General features: G+C 54.0%; 1 protein-coding gene and 1 long non-coding RNA gene across 6 annotated transcripts; one reads left to right on the top strand and one right to left on the bottom strand.

The window, feature by feature from the left end:
• Positions 1-1,960: 1,960 nt before the first annotated feature.
• On the top strand, positions 1,961-20,380 carry RBCK1 (RANBP2-type and C3HC4-type zinc finger containing 1). Of its 5 annotated transcripts, none has more exons than XM_070589030.1 (13): positions 1,961-2,042; positions 2,520-2,607; positions 3,695-3,839; positions 9,779-9,872; positions 9,989-10,187; positions 11,504-11,625; positions 11,697-11,870; positions 12,924-13,084; positions 14,136-14,247; positions 16,718-16,897; positions 17,616-17,714; positions 18,133-18,237; positions 19,167-20,380. In XM_070589030.1, the coding sequence occupies exons 2-13, from the start codon at positions 2,586-2,588 to the stop codon at positions 19,245-19,247; spliced, it is 1,494 nt and encodes a 497-aa protein (XP_070445131.1). In that variant the 5' UTR covers positions 1,961-2,042; positions 2,520-2,585; the 3' UTR covers positions 19,248-20,380. The 5 variants fall into 5 exon arrangements, 4 of the variants coding, with proteins under 4 accessions (XP_070445131.1, XP_070445130.1, XP_070445132.1 ...); XM_070589029.1 differs by having other exon boundaries at positions 18,094-18,237; XR_011531044.1 differs by lacking the exon at positions 1,961-2,042 and having other exon boundaries at positions 2,201-2,607; positions 17,845-18,237.
• Positions 20,371-22,121, bottom strand: LOC139078198 (uncharacterized). The gene is made up of 2 exons (XR_011531045.1): positions 21,920-22,121; positions 20,371-21,245 (listed from the first exon to the last, which is right to left on the bottom strand). It is a non-coding gene; the product is annotated as an uncharacterized lncRNA (long non-coding RNA).
• Between the last annotated feature and the right edge of the window lie 480 nt (positions 22,122-22,601).

Here is a 22,601-nt window from a genome sequence, read left to right as displayed (position 1 = left end):
AAAACATTATGCTAAGTGAAAGAAGCCAGTCACAAAGGACCACATATTGAAATAATATAAAATGTCCAGAACAGGAAAATCTGTCGAGACTGAAAGTAGATTAGCGCTGGGGTCACGGAGGGTGGGAGATGGGGAGTGTCTGCTAACAGGTCCAGCGTTTCTTTAGGGGTGATAAAAATGTTCCAGAATTAGATTGTGGTCATGGCTGCTCAACTCTGCAAGTGTCCTAAAAACCATTAAACTGCACACTTTAAGTGGGAGGATCTTACGGTATACAAATTTTCTCTCAGTAAAGCTGCTGAAAGGGAGAACAGGAGTTTGACTGACAGACAATGTCTTGACTGCAAGCATGGAAGCTGGAAGGCAAGGAACGCCATCTTCAAAGGGCCGAAATGCCGGCTGGAATTCTATACCCAGCAAAAATGGATATCAACAATGAGGCCTCAATAAAGCCTTTTCAAACAAAAACCGAGAAAGTTTGTCACCAGAAGTCTCTCCCCGTGGGGAGTTCTAAAATAGCCGTTCTTAAACTTGGCTTCTCATTACAAACACCAGAAAGCGTTAAAAACTCCTGACACCTGGTCCCACCCCCAGAGACGCTCGATCAATTGGTCTGAGAGTGGCTCGGGCACCAGGAGTTTTAAAAAACCCCCAGGTGATTCAAATGTACAGGCCAGGCTGAGAACCTCTGTCTTAAGGGATGCCTTTCAGGCTAAAAGCAAGTGAGGGCAGATGAAAATCTGAGATTTCTTCACTCATTTAACACACAATCCTTGACCACCTGCTATGGGTTAGGAACTGCTGTCGACACCAGAACACAGTGGTGAGCAAAACAGACAAGTCCCTGCCTCTGGAAGAGGGAAACAGACAAACAACAAACACAAAAACAAGATAAGTAAGTAAAATGTGCTGTTGGATAATAATATATGCTTTGGAGAAAACATGAAGTCAGGGGGCCAACTGGTGGCGCAGCTCCACGACCCGCTTCGGCAGCCGGGGTTCACCAGCCAGAATCCCGGGTGTGAAGCTATGCACCGCTTGTCCAGCCATGCTGTGGCAGGCGTCCCACATAAAGTAGAGGGAGATGGGCACAGACGTTAGCTCAGGGCCAGTCTTCCTCAGCAAAAGGAGGAGGATAGGCAGCAGATGTTAGCTCAGGGCTAATCTTCCTCAAAAAAAAAAAAAAAAAAAACCAAAAAAACATGAAGTCAGGAAGTTGGATACGAAATGCTGGATAGATGTGTGTGCGTGAAATTCCAGATCGGATGGCCAGGGAAGATTTTTGAGTAAAGACCAAAATAAAGGGAGAGAGCAAGCCATGAAGATATTTGATGACAAGTGTAAAGGCCCCAAAGCAGGAGTTTGTTTGCCTTGTTCCAGGACCCAGGAGGCCTGCGGGGCTTGAGGGGAGCCAGCTAAGGAGAGAGTAGTCAGAGAGGCAGATGAGGCAGTCGGCAGGCCTTGGGGAGGACCTCGGCTTTGAATGCGATGGGAGCTTTTGGGGGTGTTTTGAGTGGGGGAGTAACATGGTTTGATTTACGGTCTAACAGGACCCTGCGGCAGCTGGGTGGAAAGTGGACTCTAGGGGCCAAAAGGAGAAGCAAGGAGCCCAATGCGGAGGCTGTGCAGGACACCAGAGCAGAAATGGAGGAGGAGCGGGATGCGGCGTGGAGGAGACGAGAGGGGACAGATGCTGGATCTGTTCTGCAGGGGGTGCCTACAGGACCTGCTCATCTCCAGGATGAGGGCGGGAGAAAAATGAAGGCAGGGGGAGCCTGGCGGAGGCGAAGAGCTTCCAGCCTGTGCCGGGCAGGGGGACAGTGACGCCGAGGGGTAGCGCCGGCTGGCTAAGGGCGGTTCCTGAGCCCGCCAGGCCTGGATGCAAACCCAGATTGCTTGGCCTCGGGTAGCACAGAAACACAGCCTCCGTTTCCTCTTCTGCGAAGAGCCGGCCCGCCCACCCGCGTGGCGGCGGCCCAAGCCCCGCCCCGCCCCCGCCCCCGCCCCTCCCCCTGCGCCGCGCTGCAGCCGCGGCCCGGCGGGTGAGTGCGGCCCGGAGGGGGTCACTCCCGGGGGTCACCCGGGACCCCGGGCCCGGAGGCGGGGCGGGGGCGGCAGGGACTGCCTGGGGTCTGCCGCCTCCGGGCGGGGGTCTGGACCCCGCGACATCCTCCGCCCCACTTCCGGGGCCGCCACTTTCACTTTCTCTTCCGCCGGCGCCGCTCTCCTGCCCGCCCCCCGACGGCCGGGCCCAGCGAGCGGGGAGCTGAGCTGGGATCCCCGGCGCCGGGGCGCCCCGGGCTCTCCACCTCCCGGCCAGGCCTGTCCTGTTCCCTCTGTGGCGCGTTGCGGGCTTGCTCGGTCCCGCTGCCCTCGCACCTCCCACGCGGCGTCCCGGCCCGTGCCCCAGCCCAGGCCCGATCCCCGGTCCCCGGGTGGTGGGATGCTGCCCGACTGCCGCCGGGGACGCCGAGGTGCAGGGAGGGCTGAGTTGCTCCTGGTCGCCCGCCCTCTCCCAGGTGACCGGCGGTAGCATTTCCCCGGAGCTGCAGCCCCGCCTGGGGGGATGGGCGCAGCCGCGCCAGATGGACGAGAAGACCAAGAAAGGTGGGCACGTCCTGGTGGCGACTGGAAACTTCGGTGGGGAGGTGGGCCCGGGCAGGACCCGGCCTCCCCTGCCCAGCAGGGCCTGGGAAAGGGGCCTTTGATCTTGTCCTCCCGCTGCCCACTTGCCCCTCACTTTCCTCCCTTGGGGCCTGGTCGCTTCCACAGACATCTTGTCCTTCATTTATTTGAGACCCCTGAGGCCTTCGGTGCTGAGATGGGGTGGGGGACGCCCAGAGGAAACAGGGCAGTTGAACTTGGAGACCTCCCAGGCCGGTGGGGGTGACAGACCTCAGCTGACCTGCATACCGGGGTCATTGCCTCCCCTCTTGCCTCGCCTACGCAGCACTGCAGAACACAGGTCAGGTCATGTGCCACCCGCCGCAGACCCTCCTGTGCCCATAAGTTCTTAGATCAAAGCCGGGAGCCCTTGGCTAGCACCCAGGCCCTGGGCTTCCGGCCTCACGGTCTCGCCCCTGTTAGCCCCCCCACGCCCTCTGCCTGAGCCCCTCTGGCTTCTTTCTGTTCTCATCCAACAAGTTCTTGCCCAAGGCCTTCCCCTTGCTCTTCCCTCCGCCTGGAACACTCTTCCCCACCTGGGTCCTGACCTGTCCAGCTGCTCCTTCAGGTCTCAGCTTCAGTGTCACCTCCTTCTCCGGGCCTTCCCTGATCTCCTTATCCTGGCCGGCATGGATCACAATCTGAATTTTTTTCTCTCTTGTTAAGTTTGTTAATTATCTGTCTCCTAAATCAGCTGGGAGGTCCATGAGGAAAGGGACCCTGTTTATCTTATTCACTGCCAAATCCTAGTTTCTGGGACAGTGGCTGGCACACAGTAGGAGCTTAATAAATGCTTGTTAGATAAATGAATGGAAGTATGGAGGACCCTGGGAGTGGGAAGGGAAAATGAGCCCCAGGGGGTGTGGAATATCAGAGAAGGCCTCCCAGAGAAAGGGACTTTTAAGCTGGGTGCTGAAGGATATGTAGGAGTTCACCAGGAAGACGGAGAGGAAGCAGCATGTAAAATGGGTCACCTTGTCCCTCACCTCCTAACCCTGTGCTAACCTGCTTCCACTGTGCTGGATTTCAGCCGAGGAGATGGCCCTGAGACTCGCCCGGGCAGTTGCGGGCGGGGATGAACAGGTGGCTATGCAGTGTGCCACCTGGCTGGCAGAGGAACGGGTGCCCCTGATTGTGCAGCTGAAGCCTGAAGTCTCCCCAACACAGGACATCAGGTGAGGAGTGCATGGCTGGCCAGAGACTTAGGGCTTCCTGAACTCCAGTGGGCTGCAATGTATTCTTGCCTATAGAACAGTTATTCTTTTTTTCTTTTCTTTTTTTTTTTTTTGGTGAGGAAGATTGGCCCTGAGCTAACATCTGTTGCCACTATGCCACTGGGCTGGCCCTGGAACAGTTACTCTTAATGACAGGTTCTGGTGTCAGGAGACTTAGCTTTTAAAGCCCAGCTCTGTCACTAATTAACTGTGACATCTAGGGCACGTCACTTCACCTCTCAAGTTTCCGTTGTTTTCCTTTTAAAAATGGGGCAATAATAGCAGCTACCTATCTCCTAGGATTGTTAGGAGGTATATTAGGATGTTAGGCCTCATACAACAGAAAAAAACATGACAACAGTGGCATAAACAAGTTTGATGGCAGGCAGTCCAGATGTGGGGCTCTGCTCCCTGTAGTCCTCAGAGACTCATGCTTCCTCTGTCTTGTTATTCTGCTATTCAAGGCTTCCATTCTGAGGTTCACCTCATGGTCCAAAATGGCTGTTCCCGCTCCAGCCATCATATCCCCATTCTTGTCAGCAGGAAGGAGGAAGGGAAGAAGGGCACCCCCTCCCATACTCCCCTTAAGAGCACAGCTCAAAAAGTTGCACACACTTCTTCCACTTAATTCCTGTGGACCAGAACTTACTCTCACAGCCACACTCAGCCTGAAGGGAGGCTGCGAAATACAGCCAGGAATCCAGATAGAATTCCGGAGGATGGAGAGTGGATACTGTTAGTCCTTGCCCAGGAGAGTAAACTGGATGCTGAACACAGCCCAGTGCCCGGGTCATGTTAGTCACTCAGTGAACATGAGTATTTATCTTTTGTTCCCCTGCTTCTTTCCTGCTGCATGGTAAGACAATAGTCGTAGAGTTTCTGATTTTCAGTTATCCTGGTAGCCCCCATTTGATTTTTTTTACCAGCTTTATGGAGATATAATTGACAGGCCATACAGTTCAACAATTTAAAGTGTAGTCTTTAATTTAACTGTAATTTAAAGTGTAGCCTTTGGTACAGTCAGAGCTGTGCAGCCGTCACCACAGTCAAATTTAGATCATTTTCATCACCCCATAAAGAAAGCCTGAACCCGTTAGCAGTCACGTCTCATGTCCCTACCTTTCCCCAACCCCCCACCTTAGGCAGCAACTAATTTACTTTCTGTCTCTAGGGATTTGCCTAATCTGGGAATTTCATGCGAATGGAATCATACAATAGGTGGCCTTTTGTGTCTGGCTTCTTCCACTGAGCATCATGTTTTCTAGATTCATCCATGTTGCAGCCTGTATCAGAACTTCTTTCCTTTTTATTGCCAAATAATCCATTGTATGGATATACACATTTTCTTTTTTCTTTCTCTTTTTTTTTTTTTTTTGAGGAAGATTAGCCCTGAGCTAATAGCTGCTGCCAATCCTCCTCTTTTTTGCCGAGGAAGACTGGCCCTGAGCTAACATCCGTGTCCATCTTCCTCCACTTTATAAGTGGGACACCTGCCACAGCATGGCTTGATGAGTGGTGTCTTGGTCCACACCCAGGATCCGAACTGGTGAACACCGGGCCACCAAAGCAAAACATGCGAACTTAACCACTATGCCACCAGGCCAGCCCATGTTTTCTTTATCTTTTAGTCAGCTGATGGACATTTGGGTTGTTTGTCCTTTTTGGTTAATATGAATAATGCTGTTATGAACATTTGTGTCTGAGTTTTTGTACGGACATGTCTTTTTTTCCAGTTTTATTGAGATATAATTAACATATAACGTTGTATTAGTTTCGAGAGTACAACAGAATGATTTGATGTGTGTATGCATTTTGAAATGATTACCACAGTAAGTTTAGTTGACATCTCTTGCCTCACATGGTTACAGATTTTTCCTTGGGATAAGAACTTTTGAGATCTGCTCTTTTAGCAACTTTCAGATATACAGTACAGCATTGTTAACTGTGTCACCGTGCTGTACGTCGCATCCCCAGAACTTATTTCTCTTATAACTGGAAGTTTGTACCTGTTGACCACCTTCACCCATTTTCCCCACTCCCTTGCTCCCCACTTCTGGCAACCACCAATCTGTTCTGTTTCTCTGGATTTGGCTTTTTTAGATTCCACATACAAGTGGGATCATACGGTATTTGTCTTTGTCTGTCTGACTTCTTTCACTCAGCATAACACCCTCCAGGCCCATCTGTGTTGTTGCAAATGGCAGGATTTCCTTCTTTTTTGTGGTTGAATAATATTCCATTATAGATTTCATTTCTCATTCTGTGGGTTGTCTTTTTACTTTATTGATGGTGTCATTTGAAGCACAAAAGTGTTTAATTTTGATGAAGTCCAGTTGATCTGTATTTTCTTTTGTTGCCTGTGCTTTTGGTGTCATATCTAAGAAACCACTGCTTCATCCAAGGTCATGAAGATTTATCCCTGCGTTTTCTTCTAAGAGTTCTGTAGCTTTAGCTCTTACATTCAGGTCTTTGGTCCATTTTGAGTTATTTTTTGTATATGGTGTGAGGTAGGGGTCCAGCTTCATTCTTTTGCATGTTGGTATCTAGTTGTCAGCACCATTTGTTGAAAAGGCTATTCTTTCCCCGTTTAATCATCTTGGGACCTTTGTTGAAAATTAATTGACCATAAATAGGAAGTTTATTTCTGGACTCTAATTTCTACCCCATTTATGTATAAGTCTGTCCTGATGCTGGTACCACACAATTTTGATTACTGTAGCTTTGTAGTAAGTTTTGAAATCAGGAAATGTGAGTCCTGCAGCTTTCTTTTTTAAGATTGTTTTGCCTCTTCTGGGTCCCTTGAAGCTCTGGTTGAATTTTAGTATCAGCTGGTCAATTTCTACAAAAAAAAGTCATTTGGGATTTTGATAGGGATTGTGTTGAACCTGTAGATCGATTGGCCATTTGATTTTAAATAAAATACTTACATATCCACTTCTTGATATATTGACTTGAGACAGTACCTGTGCTGTCTCTTTGTTGTGAAAAATGAGGAATTTAAGGTACTCATCTCCCACCTCTCTTCTTCCTGACTTCCTGGTTTTAACTGAGGTGTTAGAGGAGAAGCTGTCCAGGTTGACTCCACTTGATCCCCAGAATTAAATAGCGCTGTAGTTTCTGCTGTGTGTAAAACATACAGCAGACAGCTTGTTTATAGCAGCTGTATTTGTTAATGTCATAACATAATTTAATGAGCTGTTAGATCAATCGATGAAACAGGAGTTCGAAAAGAGAATGTTTCTATGAAAACTAAGTTGATTGCTTTAGAAAGACAAATAGAAACGAGTCACCAAAAAGAATTATCACTTTAGGGTGAGACGGTTCTAAAAATATGGTAAAAATCCAGAAGGGTTCTGTACTCAGATGCTTTGCGAGTGTCTGAGTCCTTGCTCCACCCTAAAGAAGAGATTCTGGAAATCATAGACCGTGTATTATGGATATGACTCATACAAAAAAAAATACGGAAACTCCGGTCGCAGATTCACACTCAAAGAAAAGCCATTGGCCCTCCACCTAGAGCTCAGCCAGTGAGTGTGCACTTGTGACTTCTCAGTTAAATTTAAGCGTCCCAGGTTCGCAGCTGTTTTCGCAGTTCTCTGCTTGCGTGAGTTTCCTGATTAACTGAACACCGCTGATCCTGCTGACATTGGATACGTGGGCTCCAGCTGTATTTTCTTGTTGTTAAGGTTAGAGCTTTTAGGTTTCATTTTCTAACTATAATTAAGGCTTCTATTTTTGCCTCTAGGTCGATTCTAAAAACATAAACCCACTAAAATAGCATTTCTAGTATTTTGATCGTGGAAATGCTCTTCGCCGCAGAATCGGTGTGGGGAGTCACTGGTGTTCCCCAACCCCTGTGGCTGGGAGGAGGATGTTTTGAAGGTTGTGATCTAGTCCTTGGTTTAATTTCTTTTTGGTTTTCTTCCATCCTCCTGCCTCAGACTCAGCTAGTCTTGTTTCTTGTCTTTCAAAAACTTTTCCTAAGGAAAAATAGATGGTGGATTTGTACGAGAGTCTTCACGTGTCTAAACATTTCTGTATTTTGTCCTCTCGCTTCATTGATAGTTGGCTGGGCGTTGAAAATCATTATTCTGAGGAATCGTGAAGGTATTTTCCAGAGTATCTTAAAGCAAATCTCAGATATTATTTCATTCATAAATACTTTGACATGATTTCTAAAAAATATGGACTTAAAATAACCTCCATACCATTATCACACCTAAAACATTAACATTAATTCTTTAATATCCCCTAATATTGTTTATATTCAGAGTTCCCTAATTATCTTGTTAATGCTTTTTTTTTTTTAAGATTGGCACCTGAGCTGAGGTCTGTTGCCAATCTTTTGGGGGTTTTTTTCCTCTTTTTCCCCAAAGCCCCCCAGTACATAGCTGTGTATTCTAGTTGTGGGTCCTTCTGGCTCTGCTATGTGGCACGCTGCCTCAGCATGGCTTGATGAGTGGTGCTAGGTCTGTGCCCAGAATCTGAACCAGCAAAACCCTAGGTCCCTGAAACGGAGTGCATGAACTTAACCTCTCGGCCATGGGGCCGGCTCCTCGTTAATGCTTTTGATAGTTGGTTTGTTCCAATCAGGAGCCAAATGAGGTCTACACATAGCTTTTCTTAATGTTGTCTAAGTCTCCTTTATTCTCCTTCTCTATTTTTTTTTTTTTTGGTGAGAAAGATTAGCCCTGAGCTAATGTCCATTGCCAATCTTCCTCTTTTTGCTTGAGGAAGATTGGCCTTGAGGCAACATCTGTTGCAAATCTTCTTCTTTTTGCTTGAGGAAGATTGTCCCTAAGCTAACATCTGTGCCAGTCTTCATCTATTTTGTATGTGGGACGCCACCACAGCATGGCTTGATGAGCAGTGTGTAGGTCTGCACCCAGGATCTGAGTCCCAGGCCACTGAAGCAGAGTACACAAACTTAACCACTATGCCACCAGCTGGCCCCTCTCCTCTCTTTTTATGTCCTTAATTTTTTTAAGAAACCTGGTCTTTCACCTCCAGAATTTTCCCACCTTCTGGATTTCTTAATTGCCTCCTCATGGTGTCATTTACTCTCTCTCACTTTCCTCGTGAACTAAAGGTTAGGTTAGTCAGTAGTCACTTTTAAATGTCCAGGAGCTGTTCCTCATTTTCTGGTTGCTTCTCGCTGGTCTTGCCTACTGGATGCAGTGTTTTCCCAGATCTCTCTGACGGTGCCGAGTAGACTTCACTGTTACTGATCTGCACCCCACTTTATCTCTGTTTCCTCTGGGATCACTTGTGTTTTTTCATCTTTGCCCTTCCTTTTCATTGTTTGGTCTTCCGAAAACATTTGAGGATCCTTGAGAAGGTTGGTGTTGAAATCCACTTTCTCTGGAATCACACCGTTCAGATTGCACTCCTGCCTCTAACGATTAGTGCTTATTTGGCAGAGTCATGGGACTGTCTGTGCCTCATGTTTGTATCTGTAAAATGAGGATGATAACAGTACCTGCCTCGTGGGTTTGTTGAGAGGATTGGGTGAGTTAATACGTGTTAGGTGCTTCGAAGGGCCCTGGCGTAGAGTAAGTAGTAACTGCCGGTGGTTTGGCTAGGGAGCAAGGGAGAGGAGGATAGAAGAGGCTGGCGGGGAGGGGCCGGATCAGGAGGCCCTTGTATGCCTCAGTGAGTGTGCATTTTATGCTCAGAGCAGGGTGGAGCCGCTGGAGGGGCTTAAGCAGTGGCTCCTGATCAAGGAGGAAGCCCAGGGGTGTGGGAATCCAGGAGAGGCCCCAAACCCAGTTGGGGGGTCGTGTGTGTGCACACACGTGCAGGTGCGTGCACAGGTGTGCAAAGATGTCCCTGCCTATAGCTGGTGGCTGAGGTCGGACCTGCGGCCAGAGCCCTTGCCCCACCCCCGCTCCTCTCCGCAGGCTGTGGGTGAGCGTGGAGGATGCTCAGATGCACGTGGACACCATCTGGCTCACGGTGCGCGCTGACATGACCGTGGCTTCCCTCAAGGACATGGTGAGTAAAAGGGCTAGAGGGAGACCCGGGGGCGGGCGCTTCTCATTTGCTCCGCCTCTGTCTACCCTGGTGTCCCTTTGTCCCTTCCCGCTCTCCGTCTCTTGGGGACCCCTCAGGTCTTCCTGGACTACGGCTTCCCGCCCACCCTGCAGCAGTGGGTGATTGGGCAGCGGCTGGCCCGGGACCAGGAGACCCTGCACTCCCATGGGGTGCGGCGGAGCGGGGACAGCGCCTACCTCTACCTGCTGTCGGCCCGCAACACCTCGCTCAACCCGCAGGAGCTGCAGCGCGAGCGGCAATTGCGCATGCTGGAGGGTGAGGCTCTGCTCCTGGGCCGCGCGGCCTGGACTCCGGGGCGGGGGGGCGGTGGGGGGCGGTGTGTGTGTGCAGAGCCCTGGACTCCGGGGCGGGGGCGGGGGCGGGGGGGAGAGTGTGTGTGTGTGTGTGCAGAGCCCTGGACTCCGGGGCGGGGGGGGGGGGGGGGAGAGTGTGTGTGTGTGTGTGCAGAGCCCTGGACTCCGGGGCGGGGGCGGGGGGGCGGGGAGTGTGTGTGTGTGTGTGTGTGTGCAGAGCCCAGGGGCTCTGGGTCGGGGACTTGCTGCGGGGGGCGGGGGGGGGGGGGGCCCTCATCCCTAGTGAAGAAGACAGGTCCAAGGACACCCCAGGAGGGAGCCCCTTCAGGAACCATTCTGAGTCCAGTCTTGGCTCTCAGGAAAGTCCCTTCCGGTCTCTGCTCCTGTTTTCTAAGTCTGTAAACCAGATACGATGATAATAATAGCTAGCGTTTATTCTAAATTTTTTACTTCTTAAATTTTGAAATTTCAGACCTACAGAAAAGTTGCAAAATTGTACAAAGAATTGTACAACAAATTCCCATGTACCTTTCACATGGAGCCCCCAAATATTACCATTTACTTTGGCTCTATCATTCTCTCTCTAAAATTATTTATGAAAGTTATTTGTATATGCATAAATACTTTTTTTTCTGAGCTGTTTTGAGAGTAAGTTGCAGGCATAGTGTCCTCCCCTAAATAATTGTGTGTATTTCCTTTAAAAAACAAAGGTCATGTTGTACTTTACCACATACAACTATCAAATTTAGGAAATGAACGCTGATACAGCGCTATTTTCTAATCCGTAGATGGACTTCACTTTGACCAGCTGTCTCACTCGTGTCCTTAGGGCACAAGGCATGGCGTCTGCCGCCTCCCTCAGTCTCTGTCAGTGTCTGTCTTCCTCTCCCCTTGACTCTCCCTGTGCTGAAGCTTGAAGAGTCCAGGCCACTTTGGTTTTTTGTCCCATGTGTCCTCATGCATGGATTCAGATTCAGTATTTTGGCAGAACGCTTCAGAAGTCTCTTTGTCCCTCCGGGTGCATCACTTCAGGAGCACAGGTGTCGGTTTTTAGGCAGGATCTTTAAGCCGGACGACACAGGGGCCTTCACGGTGGAGGAGGGACTCCGACCCTGTGCGAGGTCTGGGCCCCCTGGCAGACCCGAGGTGCAGACTCCTCCAGGGAGGCGGGAGAGGGTAGGAGGAGGGGTCAGTGCAGGGTCCAGGGTTCCTGGCTCGCTTAGGGTGTGGATGAAATGGGCTGCGCGGATCTGCCACCCCCTGAACCCTCCTCCCCAGATCTGGGCTTCAAGGACCTCACGCTGCAGCCGCGGGGCCCCCTGGAGCTGGCCCCCCCGAAGCCCGGGGCGCCGCAGGAGCCAGGGCCAGGGCAGCCGGCCGCCGCGCCCGAGCCCCCGCCGGTAAGCTGCCGCCGCGCGCTCCCCGCCCCCGCTGCCCCGCGCGCGCGCGCTCACGGCCGCTCTGCCCCCAGGTGGGCTGGCAGTGCCCCGGCTGCACCTTCATCAACAAGCCCACGCGGCCCGGCTGCGAGATGTGCTGCCGCGCGCGGCCCGAGGCCTACCAGGTGCCCGCCTCGTACCAGCCCGACGAGGAGGAGCGCGCGCGCCTGGCCGGCGAGGAGGAGGCGCTGCGCCAGTACCAGCAGGTGGGCGCGGAAGTCCCCGGCCAGACACCTGCACACTGGACGGGGGAGGCGTAGGCCAGGAAGGGAGGCACCTCCGCATTGCCGCTCCTCTCCCGTTGCTGCCTTGCCCCTCATGACCACACCACTGGCGGTGACTTTGTACTTGACTGTGACCCGCTCTGTCCTGGAGGTCATCCTGTCGCTGAGACCCTGCTCCCTGGCTGTGACCATATGTCCTGCCCCCACGTGGGCTGTGGCTCCGCCCCTAGCTTTGACATACACAGCAAAATTTTGCACACAAGTGTTCTGGCTGTGACTCCAACACCCAAGCTGTGGTCCTGACCACATCCCCATCTGCCACCCCTCATCTGCCTGTGACCTGGCTCCTGCTCCACTCAGCCATGACCTCACCCTGGACCCTACTACTCCTGACCCCCATCCCTCTGCACCTGTGGCCCACCCTGACTTCCTATGACCCTGGACCTGGCCCCCCCCACTCCCCCGCTCCCTGGGGGGTTAACCCTGTCCTCTGCCCCGCCCCATCCCATAGCCCCACCCCCTATCAATGACTCACACACTAGTTACACAGATACCTGACCCCGAGTGTTCCCCCATTCTGATCAGATGCCCTCCATGCCACACCTGTATTCCCCTGGGACCCAGTGCTGTCCTTGCCCCACCCAGACCATGACCTCACTCCTGGTCTCATCTACAGTCTTGGCCGGGACCCTGTCCTCTGTACCCTAGCTTTATAACCCCCCACCCCCCATACCCCTGACCTCCTGTGTGACCTTGGCCTGCCTCCACCCATGCCCCCTGGCCCCCGGGATAACCCTGCTACCCCAGTCTCCTGGATCAGACCCTGGCCCTCTGACTTTCCCTGCCGCCGTCGCTCCCTCGCCTGGCTGGACCCCCGTTGCAGGCCCCACTCGGCCCTGCCTGGCCCGCCCCCTGCCCCTGGCTTCCGGCCTGGCTCCCTGGCCACCCCACCCCGACCCGGGATCCTGAGTCCCCCAGCTTCACCCGCCCCCTTCCTGGTCTGACCCGCCCCGCGGCCCCGCCCCGTGTGCCCAGCGGAAGCAGCAGCAGCAGGAGGGGAACTACCTGCAGCACGTGCAGCTGGATCAGCGGAGCCTGGTGCTGAACACCGAGCCCACCGAGTGCCCCGTGTGCTACTCGGTGCTGGCGCCCGGCGAGGCCGTGGTGCTGCGGGAGTGTCTGCACACCTTCTGCAGGTGCGGCCCCCGCCCCCGCGGCGTGGCTCTAGGGCTCTACCACCAGGTCAGAGGGCTGGAAGGGGGTGGGCCTGTGCTCTTCCATCTTAGTGGACGCCCGAGGAACTTGCGAGGTAGGCGCTCTGTCCCGGTTTTGCAGAGGAGGAATGAGAGGCACATAGAGGCCAGCACCTTGCTCAAGACCACACAGCTCAGGCGTTCTGGCTGTAGAGGCTACGCCCTTCACCGCAACTGGCCCAGGCCGTCGCCCTGGCAGCCTATGCCACCCCGGCCTGCGCCTCGGCGGGGCGGTCTTCCCTCTCTGAGGCTCCTCTGCTGGCCCGTTGGCCCCTGGGCTGTGGAGAGCAGGGCCTCCTCCACAGCAGCAGCGGCAGCCGTGGGGTCTGTGCTGGGCCTGGGGTTCCAGAAGTGGACAAAAGGGCTCAGTGCCTGCTTTCTGCAGCTTACAGCCAGTGGGGAGGCAGAGTAATCAAGTACTCACTGATCTAATTGTAAATTGTGTCAAATGCTAATACCAGTGGCTTTAAGGCAACAGGGGCCCTGGTCCCAGAGGGGTCAGGGAAGCCTGTAGGTGGGTGGCAGTTGAGCAGAGACCAGAGGGTCTGGTGTGGGTGTGTGCCTGGCCTGTTTGTGGCAGCAGAGGGTCAGGGTGACCAGAGCAGAGGGTGGACAGAGAGGGGTTAGGGAGGGCGAGGCACCGGGGCTCTTGGGAGCTGCACTGAGGGGTCGGGTTTGCATTTCGTGGGACAGGCAGGGATGGGAGGCTGCTGGGGAGGATGCGGCCACTGTGTGGAGAGTACGCTCTAGGGGCGAGGAATGAGGAGGCCCCTGCAGTCCTCCAGGCGAGGGGTGTCAGAGACCCGGACCCGAGCAGTGGGGCGGCAGTGGGGTGGACAGAAGTGGAGGCCATGGTGATGGGTTGGCAGGAGGGACAGGGAGGAGGGAGGTATTGAGGAGAAGCCCACCTGGGGTCAGACGTCGCCATGGGAGGGGTGGAGTCCTGGGGGATGGGGCCCAGATGATGCTAACTTCCACCCACCCCCTCCCCCAGGGAGTGTCTGCAGGGCACCATCCTCAACAGCCAGGAGGCTGAGGTCGCCTGCCCCTTCATTGACAACACCTACTCGTGCTCGGGCAAGCTGCTGGAGAGGGAGATCCGGGCGGTAAGGGCCGGGGGCAGGCACACCCTGAGCTGGCCGTGGGGACTGGCTCAGAGAGCCCGTCTCAGACAGGAGACACTAGAGAGCTCTCCCTCCTTATGTGGAATGCTTGGGCCCAAGCAGGAACAGAGCGGGAACTGGAGGAAGCAGCTAGTAAAGAAACCACCTCTACGAAGGGAAGACAGCAGAGGGGTTAAGAGTAGGAGAACTCTGGGCCCAGATGGCCTGGGTGACCTCAAGCCAGAGACTCAGGCTCTCTGTGCCTTGGTTTCTCTTCTTGGTCAGTTAGGGTTGAAGTTAGAGTTGGTTTCTATTTCCAGGGTCGTGAAGATGACAGTAGAGGATCTGTGTAAAGAACTTAGAGTAGTGCCCGACACACGGTAAGCCCTTGTGTCAGTTAGCTTTTGCTGTGTAACAGGTCACTCCAGACTTAGTAGCTTGAAACAGTCACTATTTATTTAGCTCATGAATCTGCCAGTCAGTCCTTTGAGTCGTTTGAGCTGAGCTGAGCCGGATGATTGTTCTGGTCCACACTGGGCCTGGCTGATCTCGTCTGGGCTTCGCTGGTGGCTCAGCCATCGTGGACTCGTTTATCTGCCACAGCTGGGGTGATTGGGCCTCTCTCCACTTTGGTCTCTCGTCCACCAGCAGGCTGGCCAGGGCCTGCGCACGTGGTGGGGGTCTCAAGGGTCCAGAGCAGCCAGAGGGGAGCCCCAGCGCAAGAGTGCTTTCCCATCTCGTGCTTTTCTCACTTGCTGTTGTCCCATTGGCCAAAGCGGGTCATATGCTCAAGCCCAGAGTCCGTGTGGGGAGGGGACCACCCAAGGGTGTGGCATCAGGGAGACATGAATAAATCCAGCAGTCTGTCACAGTGCTGTGACGTCTGCATGTGTGCGTTTGCTGTTGTTACTATTATTAATGTTGTTGTTATCAAGTCTCTCCCTGGCTGCTGTTGATCTTGAGCAAGTCCTCTTCCTTCTCTGGGCCTCTGTTTCCCCACCTGTAAAGTGGACTGCCGGGCCTGATTCATGGTGTTTAAACTGCTGGGGAATGGCCTTCCCAGAATTGGGCATCGGGCAGACCGCCCCAGGCCCGTACACAGAGCCCTGGTCCTCCCCGTCCCTCCTGCCTCTCTCCCGTGACCGGCTTCTCCTGAGAACGCCCCTGACTTCACTGAGTGTTTCCTGGAGCCCAGAGGGTTCTGCCTTAGGGGAGACAGAAGAGGCGGACGGGCCTGGACCCCGTCACCCCCACCCCTGCACCGAGAGCAGCCTGCATTTACCTGTTGTCTGAGGGGCATCTGAGAAGGGGGGCTCCGGGTGGTCGCCAACGCCTCCTTGCTCAGGCCTGGAGAGGCCCCAAGACAAGGATCATTCCTTATGGCCCGGCACCCACAGCCATTGCCCAGAGGTTTTCCCTGTGGGGTCCACCCGTGCCAAGGGGCATTGTGGTGGGGCCAGAGTTCATGCCAAGGGGCTGCAGGCCCATGCTTTCCTAGAGGCCCTGGGAGTTGACCTGAGCTCAGAGTGACCTCAGAACGGTCAAGTGTAGCAGAGGAAAGGGCAGGGAGCAGCAGAGTAATGCACTGGAGGTTGTTTTTACCAGAGCAGAAATCAAAGAGAAAAATCACCCATCACCCCCATCCCAGCAAATCCCCAATTGCACTTTCCCGTTTCCTTTGGTGTCTCTGGGCGGATGTGATTTTTTTCTGTTTTAAATCAGCCCTATTAAGGTGTACTTTGCACACGGTAAAGTGCACCCATTGTACGTGTGCAGTTGGATGAGTTTGGACAAATGTAACTAATGTAACTGCCACCTAATCAAGATACAGAACAGAGGCATGATTCCTCCCTCATTGTAACCAGCATAGATGTAATAACTTTTGCTATTTTGCTACAAAATCTTTCTAAAGATTATTATAAATCTCTATGTCATAAATCCTATTCATCCCTCTTATTAATCCGGTTTCTCAGTTTGCAAAGAACGCTTCAAGGAACATCTCTTCCTTCTTATATATTATTTTCTTAGGATAAACTTGTAGAAGTGGAGTAAGTCCCAAAGAGTCAGAAAGGTTTGGGACGGGTGAAACAGTGTTGCCACACCGCTAACGCAGAGTGCACCGTGCCAGGGTACTAGTTCAACCACATCCGCGCCAGCATTGCTGGTTATTGTGTTTGTCCCTTTTTTCTTTCTTTTTTTTATCATGGGAAGGTACACCTAACACCTTACCATTTTTAAGCATACGCTTCTGTGGCATTAAGCACATTCACATTGTTGTGCAGCCGTCACCATCATCCATCTCCAGAACTTTTATCCAGTTTTGAGTGAAGCTTTTAAACACTGAGGGTGACGTGAAGAAAAGCGCATAGGGTTGGACTTGATGGGTTGGGGCTTCCTGGAGGGTGTTTGGTGGCGGGAGGGCCACATAGCAGGTGTTCCGAACCCTGAGCACCAGGGTGCGGTCTGTTGGCAGCTGCTGAGCCCTGAGGATTACCAGCGATTTCTGGACCTGGGCGTCTCCATCGCTGAGAACCGCAGTGCCTTCAGCTACCACTGCAAGACCCCCGACTGCAAGGGCTGGTGCTTCTTTGAGGATGATGTCAACGAGTTTGAGTGCCCCGTGTGCAAGCAAGTCAACTGCCTGCTCTGCAAGGTGGGGAGGGGACCCACACTGTCTAGTGCCCCTAGTCCTGCCAGGAGCTCACTGCCGTGCAGCTGTGATGCTGGCTTGGTTAGAGCTGCATGTCAGTGACAGGGCCTGGCCTGGGCCCTAAACTGAGCCTCAGCCTGGGACCAAGCCCTGACCCTAGACTGAGCCCCAACCCTGAGTCCCAGACCTGGCACCAGATGGAACCTCAGCCTCGACTGAGCCCTGACCCACTACTAGTACTAACCCTGGCCTCCGACTGAGCCCTGATCCCAGTCACAGACCAGCCCCAACCCTGGCCCCAGACGGAGTCTCCAGCCCTGTCCTGAACTGAGCCCTGCCCTCATCATCTCAGTGGTTGACCACTAAAGAGACTGGTCGCAGCCTGAGCAGCTCAGTCTGCAGCATTGGGCCCACACCCGCGACACAAGCTAGCCAGGGACGAGGGGCTGCAGCCTAGAGGGGAGACTGTAGGGTTTTCTCTGCCCATCGGGACTTAAAATAATTACATATGTGTTGTTATTATCATATGTGGCGATCCTGGCTTCACCCCCTGGTCTCGGTGTCTTCTTCTGTAAGATGGGTGTGTGGTTTACAAAGCAAGGCCCTGTCCGTGACGTTTAGAGGCCTTAAGTGCTTGTGTGGATGCCTGCTCTGCCCCCCAGCTCTCAGCTTTTTAACGCCCTGGGGAACCCCTCACCTCGCGGCCCTCACCCCACTGCAGGCCATCCATAAGGATATGAACTGCAAGGAGTACCAGGATGACCTGGCCCTGCGGGCTCAGGATGATGTGGCTGCCCGGCAGACAACAGAGATGCTAAGGGTGAGGCTGGGTCAGAGCCGAGGTCCTGGGGATTTGAGTTCTGGGAGCTGTTGGGGCAGGGGCTTCTCGGAAAGGACTGTTGTTCATACAGTCCTGGAGGCTCTGACCTCCTGGTTGTCATCCCATCCAGAGATGGGATTTAGGATGAGTGGTCAGATGGGAGCAGCAGGAAGAGCGTCTGGGTGGACAGAGGAAGCAGCAGAAAGAGAGGAGACGAGGCTGGACACAGCCCGGCCTGGGCGGGGCAGCGGAGGAGAATGACTCCACAGCTCCAGAGGGGAGACAGTTTCCCTCCGCGGTGGGGAGGGGGGCCCAGGAGCGGGGCTGGCCACGCAGCTGCCCCAGCCTGGCCCCAAGGTCAGCCCCTGCTCTGCTCCAGTTGATGCTGCAGCAGGGCGAGGCCATGCACTGCCCACAGTGCCAGATCGTGGTGCAGAAGAAGGATGGCTGCGACTGGATCCGCTGCACGGTCTGCCACACCGAGATCTGCTGGGTCACCAAGGGCCCACGCTGGGGCCCCCGGGTGAGTCTTCCGGGAGTCATATGGGGGCTCCCTCGTGGGCCTTGCCTGAGAGAGGGATTGGAGAGCTGTAGCCCCTGGGGCAAACCCAACCTGCCTGTATTGGTACAGCTTGTGAGGGAAGAATGGTGTTACATTTTAAATGGTTGGGAAGGATCAAAAGAAGATGATTTCATGACGTGAAAATTATACGGAATCCAAATTTCGGTGTCCATAAGTAAAGCCTTATGGGAGCGCAGCCAGGCTCACTCAGTTCCATATGGTCCAGGGCTGCTTTTGCGCTACAAAGGCAGAGCCCTGTGGCCCACAAAGCCTGCAAGGTCTGGCTCTTTACAGAAGCAGGTGGCCACTCCGACCCTAGAGAACAGCGATTAAGGGTTCAGTCTGAAGCCAGAGCTGGAGTGGCTGGGTGATGAGGCGGTCACTCCCTTCTCTGAGCCTCGGTTCCTTCATCTGTAAAATGGAGATGACAGCAGGGCCTATCTCAGGCTTGCCGTCAGAATCAAATGAAAAAACGCAAGAGAAGCGCCTAGTAGGGTGCTTGTCACATGTGAGCCCTCCGTGTGTGGCAGCTGTCATCTTTCGGGGTGTGTTCCTGGAATTAGGGTCTCCTTGTTAAAACGGATGGAGGCAGAGAGAGCTGCCCTTTTTTCTGCTGCCAGTGTGCTGACCTCCCAGGATATGCAAAGACCCATCAGATCCTTTCCTTGCCCAGGGTCCAGGGGTGGGCAGACTGAGACCACGTAATGGGGCTGCTGTGGGAGCCCAGAAAGGCCCTAATGGCTGCCTGTCAGGTCACTGAGGCTGAGAAGGCCATTCTCAGCAGGGGGACCTGTGTGAGCAAAGCCCACAGTGGCAGTGTGCAGAGGGAGTAGCGCAGGGGGGCATGGTCTTCACTGCCCTGACCTCCTCTTCTCTCCCCCATCCTCTAGGGCCCAGGAGACACCAGTGGGGGCTGCCGCTGCCGGGTGAATGGGGTCCCTTGCCATCCCAGCTGTCAGAACTGCCACTGAGCTGAGGATGGCCCGGTCCCCACGCTGATCCAGCACCACATTCGCAAGCTGCTGTGGGACAGGGCAGGTGCTTTGGCTCTGATTTACGGCCTGGGAGATGCTTCTGTGTTTGGTGGAGACGGGCCCTGGAGAGGCCAAGGCCCCTGATATGCGTGGACAGGTGTTTGCTGTGGCTGTGGCGGGGCCCCACCTGAGCTGGCTGTTGTCCGGGGCTGCGTCTGCCCCAGTGCATTTGCCCTTCCCCTGGGGCTTGCTGGCTAGACCCCGCATCTTTTCTCTCTGGCACCCACTTCTGCCCGAGCCAGCCTTAAGCACAGCCCTGGCCAGAGACCTTCCTGAATGGAGCCTCGGAGAGCCCCGCGAGTCCACACTCTGCCCGTCCATCGCTGCCGCCTGCTGACCGCTGCGCTCACAGCCTCCCACTTCCTGTCGGCTTCCTGGGGGTGACTTTCCTTTGCCTTTGCTGTTGGAGGCCTGGGGTCTCTGAGAATTGCTGCTAATCGTGTTCAGAGCCAGGAGACCCGGCCGTTTCTAAAGCACAGTCCGTCAGGTGCGGCTTCCGCGTCCCCCTTTGCCGCCAGTGTAAGCTGATTAAAATGTTTTTCCAGGAAGGGCTGAGTGTGATGACCTGAGAGGGAGTGACAGGGCCATGGGCTGGGACTCTGCACACAGGCAGGATCCCACGCTCTCCAGGAATTGCAGCAGGAAGTTGATGTATTGCCTGCTGCCACTGGTGGAACGAGGGTGTGACTGAGCACCAGGATCCTTGCACCAGACTTGGCACCCCTGCGCCCAGTTTGAGGGGCGGGATGCTCTTGGATTAACATTGACCCGAACAGGTGGAGTCTGCAGTGTGTCACAAAGTAGGGTCTGTAGATCAGGGTGGGCTTCAGGGGGAGGGAGGGGCCAAGGCCACAGCTATAGGCTGGCGGCTCCCTTCTGGCTTCTCAGTGGCCATCCTGGTGGAGGAAGAGGCATTTCAGGAACAGGTGAAGCTGCCACAGGTGAGGGGTGAGGCTGTCCATCCTAATTTCAACACCTCAGGCAAGACGGCACAGTATCGGTCCAGCAGTATTTGTTAGTCCCTGCTCTGTGCTGGTCAGAGGTTAATAAAACACGGTTCTGGGTGTTTATCCTGTAAGTTTTTACTGCATTGTCTGACCCACCCCCGTTCCCCTGTTGAGATGTGGTATTTGATGGCCAACACGTCTGAGCCCCGATGTGGATCATCATTACGACAGGTGAAGGGAGTGTCTGCTGTTCAAGGGCCCGGGCTTCAGGCTCCAGAAGTTGGGGCCTCTGGTTTTGCAGGGGAAGGACTTGTTCTAGCCCCTGGAAAGGCACTGCCACCCTGCCCTTGGATACCAAGACTCAAGAGAGTTGAGCCCAGACACTGAGAGCAGAGCTATGAGAGAACACAAGTGCCTTTCTGCTCTGCCAGCATTGGCTCATGGCAGCTGTCACAGCTGATGCAGGGCACGCTCGGCAGCCTCCCTGAAGGGGCCAGGCAGAACCAGACTGGAGGAAACAGAACAAGCCGAGGAGAGCTGGGCTGAGGAGAGTGTGATGGCACCCAGATCTGGCCAGAAGGCTTGCTTTGACCAGCTCCTCCCGCCTCCCTGTCCTGCCAGGGCCCATCTTCGTGTCCCTCAGGAGCCTGGGCACAGGAGGAAAGCAGAGACCATTCTCTTGGTGCAGAAGGTGTAAACTGGTAAGCCACAGGCTGTAACCAGTTCACCCAAAACTGTTTTAGAAATTTGAATTTGTTGCCAGTACTTTTAAATTGACAGACACTAGATTAAAATTAAGATGCCCAGCTTCTCTTGAAAAAGTCGAGGTTGGGTGATCCTGGGTCCTTGTTTCCACGTGGTAGGAATGGTTGAGTCACGTGATTGATGCTGGGTCTTCACAAGGGTTTAGGCTCTCTAGTCATCACAGTCCTTGTCACCCTCAGTACTCACACTGAGGCCTTTCCAGTGCCCTTGCACCGTTCTTTTCCTGATGAGTATTAAGAGGTATTAATGAAGTTTTTTTTTTTAAAAGATTGGCCCTGAGCTAACATCTGTTGCCAATCTTTCTTTTCTTCTCCTTCTCCCCAAAGCCCCCCAGTACATAGTTGTATATTCTAGTCATAGGTCCTTCTTGCTCTTCTGTGTGGGATCCTGCCTAAGCATGGCTTGATGAGTGGTGCTATGTCCACGCCCAAGATCCAAACCTGCGAAACCCTGGGCCGCCAAAGCAGAGTGTGTGAACTTAGCCACTCGGCCACGGGGCCAGCCCCTAATGAGGTATTTCTTTACCCATGGCTGTATCAAAAGAGAGGACAAGGCAGGCCAAGGGGGCTGCGTCGGCTGCATCTTTCGCTGGGCCCACTCCTCTCCGCCAGCCTGGGCAGAGTCTGAGTCTGCAGCAGCCAAGGAGAAGGTCAGGAGCACAAATGAAGGCGGGACTGTCCTGTGTGCCGACCTCTAGCACCACAGTGAATGCACCAGCCGGCAGGGGAGGATCTAAGAGGGCAGGCTCACAAGTGCTCCCTATTGCAGAGTTGAGGGGAGGGGCCTCACCACCTAAGGGTCACCGCATGGCACGCCCCAGACCTTGAGAGCCCGGCACCAGCTCTTCAGGACAGACTTGAAACTCAACCGCATGGGCTTTGGACTCAAACCACCCACCTGAGGAAGCAGCAGGAAGTCCCAAATGTACTTTGGTGACACAGTCTTGCTCCCCCGGAGCAGGGGAAGGCGAGCGGAAGCCCACTGCTCAGATAGAGAGCAGCTGTGGCTGGTGTGGGCTGGAGGTGGAGGACGGGTCCCAGAGCCCGGCCAGAGATGACACTGTCTTCCTGTAGTGTCTGGGCTGCCGTGAAAGCCACTCACTGAAAAAGCAGGAAGCTGGAGGCAAGCCCACACCCTGCCAGCTCACAAAGGCTGCTGGGCCAGTTCCACCCATACGTCAGCCTGGAGAAAAGACTCCTAGCAAGTAGAGGGCCTTTGTGAGGACAGGGAAAAAAGGCGGTGGGAGCCCGCAGCGAAAACACAGAGGGGACAGCAGGGCAGAGGAAAGAAGCGAAAGCCAGGCCTCATCATCTCTGGGTTGGATTTGGCGGAAGCGTCTGGCCTATTCTTCCTTTCAGTCACCGCTAATCCCGGGATGAGCATGGGGGGCCCAAGTGCGGGGCATTTTCACAAACGTCACTTCATTAAACCATCCACATGGGATGGGACTGTCCCTATTTTACTGATGTTGACAGTGAGTCTCAAAGACGTTGAGACTTGCACACAGCCAGGAATAACACACTTGCCATCATGCCACCAAGGATTCTCCCTCCAAACCCAGTCTTGGTCACGGCCCATC

The sequence above is a fragment of the Equus przewalskii genome, chromosome 21, assembly GCF_037783145.1.
Source record: "Equus przewalskii isolate Varuska chromosome 21, EquPr2, whole genome shotgun sequence".
Lineage (NCBI taxonomy): Eukaryota > Metazoa > Chordata > Mammalia > Perissodactyla > Equidae > Equus > Equus przewalskii.
Note: the sequence above shows the minus strand (reverse complement) of the source record. Positions and strands in the feature narration are given on the sequence as shown.

Coding starts and splice junctions, on each gene's coding strand:
- RBCK1 (XM_070589029.1), top strand. CDS start 2,586: ATGGACGAGAAGACCAAGAAAG. Junction 10,188..11,503: donor GCAATTGCGCATGCTGGAGG/GTGAGGCTCTGC, acceptor CCTCCTCCCCAG/ATCTGGGCTTCAAGGACCTC. Junction 16,898..17,615: donor TCAACTGCCTGCTCTGCAAG/GTGGGGAGGGGA, acceptor ACCCCACTGCAG/GCCATCCATAAGGATATGAA.